Source organism: Embiotoca jacksoni, unplaced genomic scaffold (assembly GCF_022577435.1).
Source record: "Embiotoca jacksoni isolate LCO1_2020_lvr unplaced genomic scaffold, fEmbJac1.0.p SCAF_29, whole genome shotgun sequence".
Taxonomy (NCBI): Eukaryota; Metazoa; Chordata; class Actinopteri; family Embiotocidae; genus Embiotoca; species Embiotoca jacksoni.
This window is the reverse complement of record NW_027185380.1, coordinates 2,688,926-2,697,500: the sequence shown is the minus strand read 5'-3', so window position 1 is coordinate 2,697,500 and position 8,575 is coordinate 2,688,926. Positions and strand designations below refer to the sequence as shown.

Here is an 8,575-nt window from a genome sequence, read left to right as displayed (position 1 = left end):
CACGAGCCCTTATCATATGTCATGTAAACTTCTCGCCGTCATTCACAAAACAAGCCACATCCGACGTTTGCACACATTTTCGCACATCATCCACTGCTCTTAATAGGCCAGGGATGCGCTCATCATCACCACCACATCCACCACATCCACCACCACCACATCCACCTTCAGCAACTGTCGTGAGCAACACTTCAAAAAAAAAATCGCTGTGGTCAGCTGGGTGTCAATAATGTAATCTATAGCCCGAGCATCTTTAGCAGCGACACAACACACGGTCAAGCTGTAATTTTCAGCGCTGACAAGCAGAGAGGGACATGAATTATTCAATACACATAAACTGAGCGCTTCTTTTTCAGCAGGGAAAACGACTCGACAAGAAAATGCAAAGGAGGGGACACAAAGCAATGCAGAGCCCACATACGGGCGACCGCTCCAACCGCATAAGCACTGGATGTCATGTAGCGTGAACATTAAAGCAATACCGGTAAAAGAAAGCGAGAGAGAGAAAGAGCGGGGTTGGGGGGGGGGGGGGGGGGGGGAGAGAGAGAAACGCAAGGCTTTAAATCAGCGTCGCCTCCAAGAGGCTGCAAAAAACCAGCGAGAGACAGCGAGCCGCCGCCGCCACGCAAAAACCAGCCGACATGTATGAAGATCCAGGCGGCCAGCCGGCGGAAATGAATTCATGTAAATATGAGCGAAATATGAAGGAGCCGATGGGCACTTACCTGTCAGGACTCCGACCCGGATTTGGTGGTCGTGGTTCGTTAAAATCATCCCGTCTGACGCCATGTTCAGCAGCGCTGTCGCCCGCACCGAGAACTCACGGCAGGGCCCAGAGCCGATCGCATCGAACTTGGTGGGGAGAGGGAGGGGAGGAGGAGGAGGAGGAAGAGGAGGAAGAGATGGAGGAGGGCTGGGATACAGAAAAAAAAAAAAAAAAAAAAAAAAAAAAAAAAAAAAAAAACAGCCAGACGAGATGAGTAGAAAGCCGAGCGATCACCGGGACACCTACAGATAAACGGGCAGGATGCGGGGGCCGTTTAAACCGCACACATCACTCAGCTGGCCGCCTGCCACGGTAGTAGTGTGGATCCTAGATTAATTCTTATGGAGACCATTATTTCCTGAGAAAGCTTTCAGGGAGACAGACTAACAGTGTGTCTGTAGACAGTTTTTTCTTTTTTCATGTCTTGCATCTGATGCCATTTTTGGAGCTGAAATTGTAGGTGCCTGCAGCTGAGGCCTCATGATTGACCTCTAACCTGATGAATAACAGTATCAGCCCTCCAATCTGAAAACCCCATGAAGCCCCCTCCCACACCGACCATTTCCTCCTTCCTAAAATGCTCCCGTGCTTTCAGGTTAAAGGAGCCCCTCAACAGAGCAAGGACAACACCCCAGAGATGTGTCGGCTGCGTCTCAATGCAGAGGCTTAAGAGAAGATCACAGTCTGACCTGTAAAAATGCAACTGCATCCCTGGGCAAAAAAAGCACCGCTGCTATTTATAGACTGGCTGCATGCTTCTGTGGTGTATAATTTCTCTTGTTTATTCTCATGGAAGAAAAAAAATGCCCATCCTCCAGCTTCTGTTTGGAATCTATCAATATACATAATTCATCAACACACATACATGAGCACAGTTACGTTGGCAAGAATTGGGGCAACTCTTCCAGCTTGACTGGCTCGCTTCAATAAGGGTCGCCGTGTCCGTGTCCAATGACCTATCCAAGAGAAATGACACAATTTCCACACTTTATATAGTGGCCCGTTCCCTTTTCCATTGTGTTACAGTTAGCAACAAGAGGTGTGCTGGCCAAGGACATGAAGTAGACCTTTAAGGCTAATCTGATGTCTTAACCTGACTCACTGGTTCTTATTTTTCCCCTGAAAGTTCCAGTACAAACTATATACTGCTGTCAATCATGTAATAATTAGGAGTTGGACGGTTATCCATATTTGTTTTTATAAATATCTGCCGAAAAGTTTCAGATGGCTGCATCTCAAGAACTGGACAGTCACTACTTACTCGACATGAGCCTTTGCTGTAGGGTTTGTTATCTTTAACTTACTATATCTCAAGGACTAAACTTGGGCTGTAGGCTAAAGTAGTCATCTTATCATAAGTAAAACCTGCACACATTTAAAGGAACTTGTTTCATTCATTATGTATTATTTAATGTTTACATACACGTAAGAAATAAAATAAAACTATTCCTATCATCAATTACTCACGAGCACATTTTCAACCCCGTAGCAAAAAATAACTGTGGTGGTGAGAGTCAACATCGATGGAGCGCTTCGGAGAGAAGTTTTAAACACTTTTATGGAAAAGCTTCAATTCGAGCTAAATCCTGCACGAGTGCCGGCACAGCCATGTCATCCATGTTTGAAATTTGACTGTTGCGCAAATTATATGACCTAATATAATATAATATTTTTCACACATAGATGTCACACAACAATAATGTAAAACCATTGACACAAAAACAAATAAAACATAAGAAATGTCAGCACCTCCTCTTGGCTCTGTATTCAGGCTTTAGAAACTCAAGCCAGTGAAGGTGACTTTAGGCCAATCACAGGTTTTCTCAGAGAGTGGGCCTTCCTGTTCGCTGTTCTACTAATGCACATGTACTTCCCTTGAAATATGAAGCCTGATTCAATGGCAGTACATCTTGGAGATAAAGCTGCTATGTCAGTACTGGCAACAACTGCCTACACTGCAAAGTGACTCAAACAAAGTAAGACAGACTCAACACTTCACTGAAATTAACGTGATAAAACGTGTTATTACTAGTGAAGTGTTTTAGAGGTGGAGAAAACTTATCGATTGCATCGGCCTGGTGATTTTCTTTTAAAAAAAAATTTTTAGGCCATGCAGAAAGCTTCCTAATTGGGTTTTAAGGCTGGTTTTGTAAGTACATGTCGATCATTTTTGTCAAACTCTTGGCATTAAAGCAAATACGCTGTTCTCCCAAGATATCAAACATTTCCTAAAACACCACGCTGACAAACAGCTTGTCTGTGGTCTCTTTGGTTGAAAGTTTCAAGTCTGTTGTGTCTTTATATCCGGAAACATGTAACCACACCTACAGGCATGTCACAGTGAGCCGACACACCGTGGAGCTCCCTCCTGCATCCCGCCACATAGTGAGAAGTTAAACCAATGAGTCTTGAGATGACCAATGAGAAAAAGACGATTTTCAGCTTCTGTTTTAGTTGCACTTTTTTTTTTAGAAAGCAACGATTCCTATTAAGAAATGATATTTGAATATGTTTGCAGGGGTGTCAAACATACGGCCCGCGGGCCGGATCTGGCCCGCCAGTGGGTCCAGATCGGCCCGCCGGATGACTTTGCTAAGTGTGAAAATTACAGAACGACATAAATTGCATTTCTATAAGAATATGGAGGTTTATGAGTACAAACGTTTTGTAATTTTTTTTTAATCGATCCAGTAATTGCTTCAAAAACAGCGTAAATGCGACGTCTGCTCCGGAGGCAGAAGCGCTCGTTGCCACAGGCAGCAGCGCTCGCTGCTCGCTTTGTGACGCGTTTGACGTCAAACGCGTCACAAAGCGAGGGAATCTGCAGAGGAGAGCCCAGGCAGATAAACAGCGGGCTGATGTCTGAGTTTTTGGTCTTTATGTTTCTAGTTTATTGTAGAAAGACCTTAAAATAGGATTTATCAACTAAAAACCTTCACCAATGATTTAAACATAGAGAAATATTGTCGTTATGTATGCTATGATTTTACTGGTCTGGCCCACTTGAGATCAAAGTGGGCAGTATGTGGCCCCTTAACTAAAATGAGTTTGACACCCCTGGTTTAGAAAGCCTGTCTTGCTATTTATAAAATAATTAATTCACTGGACTAAAACAAGTGGGGAGATCTTCCTCCCTGTAGCATGGCGTCACAACAGCGTCCACATCTGTCTGCTTGTCAATGATAGTGAGAGACTAGTGTTAAACAGGCCTTGTTAATGTGCACATACATTCACAGACACGCACTCCTTCATACAATGCAAACAGACACTCTCTCTCTCTCTCTCTCACACACACACACACACACACACACACACACACACACACACACACACACACACACACACACACACACACACACACACACACACACTCCATGGTCCAGAGCTGGCAAGCTTTCCTGGAAGGCTGGAATTCCCCAGTTGGCGACAAGAGGGAGCGCTAAAGAGAGGAGATAGTAGATGAGATATGTATGGAGGAGGGGAGGGAGGGCGCCATCAGGCTGAAGACACTGGGGACCCCATCTGGTGTGTAGAGGACTGTGTTTATGTAGTGTGAGAATAAGTGTGCTTGTGCACAAGTGCGTATTATAATGACGGTGTAATTACCTCACCGTCGGTCGAGCTGCTCACTGTTCATGGATAGGTGATGGGGAGGCAAGGGCCATCGCTCTCCCCTTTTCCCACACCATCCATCACAATAATAAGGGGAGCCTCGGTAGACAGAGGGAGCTGTAAACGTACACTTCCCCATCTTTGTGGCGAGCCCAGGGAAGCCCCTCATTTTCCCCAGATGCAGGGAAGGGAGGGCAGCCAGAGGACAGCAGCTTGCCCTGGGTTTTTGCGTTATGCAACATTAGAGGTGCTTAAGCTCCATCTTTAGGCTGCTGGGACATGTGGCAGAAGGTGGGCTCTCCTCTGAAACTTTATGGAAATGCACTACACAGAGAAGAACTTACTCAACTAGAGAAATTACCTGAGATATTTCTGGATTCTGTTTTATTACTTCTGTTTGGTGACATGCCCCAAAGTCACAGGACTTCCTGCGGATCCATCCAATGCCATAAAGCACACAGGATGTGGTCGCCCAAGAGCCATAAAGCTTTTACTTCCACCTCAATGATCCCGAGCCTGCCCCTGTTCCTAAAAAGAAAACACCCGGCGAAAGTTGTTAAATGCATGATAAAGCATGCAGCTGCAAGTTTTACAGAGTTCCACTAAGTTAAACACCACTTTATGGTGTTGTACCTCATCATTTTATATTCAAATATGTCAATGACTACCAAATTGCACTTGATGTGTGTCTGATTAGCCAACAGTATATCAATTTATTTTCAGAAGGAGTCAATGGATTTCAATGGTCATTTAAAGTGGGATGCCAATTTTTGGAGCAGACAATTAGACTGTTCCTCCCTTAACCAATCATATGTTGTCTTGGAAACGTGCCCTGCTCATGATGGCAGGCTGCTCTTTAATTAAAATTCAAGAAAAAAAAAATCTAAACAAGAAAGGGAAACTTACCTTGGGCTTATCCGACATTATCCCTTGATGCCTTCCCCAGAATACCTGACTAAATCTGGCCTCAGCTGAAGAGGAGCAGTCAGTGGTGAGGAAAAAAACAAAACAATTATCCATCTGCGAATGAGCAGCAGACACTTAATTGAGGACTGCTGGGGACAAAGCCCCTTGTTTAGAGACAGTAATTAGGCAACAACATGGCAAGGAGGTTGGGGAGAGTCAGGAGGCGGGGTGGAATACACCTCTGGTCATCCAAGGAAGGAGAAAAATGGAGGGATGGAAATGAAGGGATAGCAGACCAAAAGGGGAAGACTGAAGGAGCAGACATGAGAAGGAAGAAAGAGAGAGAGTGTGTGTGTGTGTGTGTGTGTGTGTGTGTGTGTGTGTGTGTGTGTGTGTGTGTGTGTGTGTGTGTGTGTGTGTGTGTGTGTGTGTGTGTTAGGCAGCTTTCTGATGAGTGCAGGATCTCTGCCGACTCCCACCACCATTACAGCAGCGCAGAACATCGCCCCAGGGCTTTGGAATCAAACCCATTACATCTGATACTGGATTTCTCTCTGCTCAGAATTAATGCAATGTGGACTTGCCTTCTCTAAAGCTGGCCAGTGTCGCATAGCATCGCTGTGCAAAGAGCTGCACCACAAGGAAAAAAGAGGACAGGGGAGGAGAGGATGAGGGCCTGAGAGTCTGAGAGGGATAGTGTGGAGAGAGAGAAAGAGAGAGAGAAAGAGAGGGAGGGAGGGAGGAAGGAAGGGAGAGGGGGAGACAGAGGGAGAGAGGGAGCGAGAGAGACAGAGAGAGGGAGGGAGAGAGAGAGACAGACAGAGAGGGACGGAGGGAGAGAGAGAGAGAGAGAGAGAGACAGAGAGGGAGGAAGGGAGGGAGAGACAGAGAGGGAGGGAGGGAGAGAGAAAGACAGACAGAGAGGGACACGGAGGGAGGGAGAGAGAGAGACAGACAGAGAGGGAGGAAGGGAGGGAGAGACAGAGAGGGAGCGAGGGAGAGAGGGAGGGAGAGAGAAGGGGAGACGGGAGAGAGGGAGAGAGAGAGAGACAGAGAGGGAAGGAGAGAGAGAGGGAGAGAGGGAGGGAGAGAGAAGGGGAGACAGGGGGAGAGAGGGAGAGAGAGAGACAGAGAGAGGGAGGGATGGAGAGAGGGAGAGAGAGAGAGACAGAGAGGGAGCGAGGGAGAGAGAGAGAGATAGAGAGGGAAGGAGGGAGAGAGGGAGAGAGAGAGAGAGAGAGAAAGAGAGAGACAGAGAGAGGGAGGGGAGGGAGAGAGGGAGGGAGAGAGAAGGGGAGACAGGGGGAGAGAGGGAGAGAGAGAGAGAGACAGAGAGGGAAGGAGGGAGAGAGAGAGAGAGAGAGAGAGAGAGACAGAGAGGGAGGGAGAGAGAGAGAGGGAGAGGGAGAGAGACAGAGAGTGCGAAAGACAGAAAGAGAGGCTTGCTGTAGCCGAAGGGGTCATTTCATATTTCAATTTTTTATAGTATTGAAACAAGGGCTGCCTGTCTCTAATAACTCACAGGATATATGAGACTGTGTACACATAAAGGGGGCCTATGTATATGTTTATACAGGGGCCCTGTAGTCCATTTGCATAATTAACAGACTGGCATTTGAAAAGCAGAATGTCAGCACAAACAACCTTGGACACCAAACTACCCCAGGTCAATTTTTTTCAGCCGTGTAATTGGCTCCTAATGCAGAGGAGTTAAACATAGAGATTTTCTGCCCTTAAAGCAAAAAAAAATCTCCTCTTGTTAATGGGCTCAGCACTCCTGTATTCCTGCTGGTGATAATCAGTCAGCTCGGACTTTTGGAAATTTAGGAAAGGACCTCCGCTGCATGACGGATCTAAAAAAAAATTTAAAAAAATAAAATCTATTTCTACCTTTAAATTCACCAAATCTTCTGTCTTGTGCATATCTTCAATGCAATGCTCATTTAGAATTTTACAGAGGAGACTTACTGGTTTGAAATGAGGATGTAATAAAAAAAAAAAAAAAAGTGTCATTATCTGCAATGTCTCTGTCAGTCCTGGCCTTCATTCAGTCTGAGCTGCACTGTGGTAGAGTGAAGGTAACACGTCCATCCATCTCTGCCTATTCGTTGTGACATGTCTGATGTAATGTTTGTGTAAGAGACCATACTCTCTGTTTGCGACATGGCTGGCTTTGCACATCATGTCTGCGCTGCGTCCCAAACACATCTCACTTGACAGCTAAATGCACTCTCGCAAGCAAATTGGCGGCGTATAGGATGAAACTTTGTGCCAGGCAGCACCACAGATGATGCACAACCAGCGGGTTTCATTTGGTCTGTGGAGCAGCAAACCCATTTTTGGCACTAAAAGGATATTTTTACAGAGAGTTTCAAAAGGAAATGGTTTTAGACATAGCCTTTGTGTGTCTGATTTTATTGTTAGATACATTCATTGAAATTACAACAAATTTAGGACTAAACTGAAATATCATCAGAACTGATTTTGTTTTATTTTTAGTTCAAACTTTATTTGGTAACTTGCCGATGGGGTTCAATCATCAAATTGCTTTTCAAATTTTTCTGACCTAAACTGATGTTTTTTTATTTTTATTTTTCTTAAATACTAGATATGTGATAGCTATGTTGTTCTTTGCTGGTATATAGCTGGATTCCACATTAAACAAAATGACATATGTGTAAAAACTGACATTTCATTTTTGCAAAAAAATTTGTATTTGTTTGCATGTGCACATTGTTAAAAGAGCTGCTAACGCTAAATATATTTGGTTTGTGTCTGTTTTTTGTCCATTTTGACAAAAAATACTGTACATGATAATTGTTGGGCATGAAAATGGTCCAATATTACGAGATTGTGATTGGCACAAAATGTCGGTCAATGGCTACTAAACAAATAAAAGGATATTCAAAAGAACTCCGATCTGTTAAACCCTGACTTGCTACATGGGTGTAAGTGTAGATTACAATGAAATGGTTCTATACAGAAACAATAATAATATTTTTTTAATTGCAGATAGGAGCCATTTTAGGCGCATTAAAGGTTTAGTCAATAAAGAACCTCCTCTAGGAGTGTAGGTGCACTGGTGTTGCATTTATGCCTTCAAATGCACAGCAATGTTCTGGACACTTGTGTCTGTCTCTTATCATCAAATCTGACATGCAAGTCAGGAAGCATGGACTGAATAATAAAGAAAATAGGAAAAAAAGAAAAGAAAAAAGAAACACCCTCTGGCAGCTGCCCCTTCCAAACTGTTCACAGGAAAGAACTGAATTCTGGGATTTGCCGTACACC

The 8,575-nt window shown here is 44.5% G+C and overlaps 1 protein-coding gene across 5 annotated transcripts in view; it reads right to left on the bottom strand.

The window, feature by feature from the left end:
• Positions 1 to 857, bottom strand: part of gphnb (gephyrin b) — a 94,767-nt gene extending 93,910 nt beyond the window's left edge. For 4 of the 5 annotated variants that reach the window (XM_069161778.1, XM_069161780.1, XM_069161781.1 and 1 more), the window contains exon 1: positions 726 to 857. In XM_069161778.1, coding sequence (XP_069017879.1) covers positions 726 to 789 — 64 coding nt within the window. In that variant the 5' untranslated portion in view covers positions 790 to 857. The remainder of the gene's footprint in view (positions 1 to 725) is intronic. The other variant, XM_069161783.1, reaches the window with a different exon arrangement.
• Between the last annotated feature and the right edge of the window lie 7,718 nt (positions 858 to 8,575).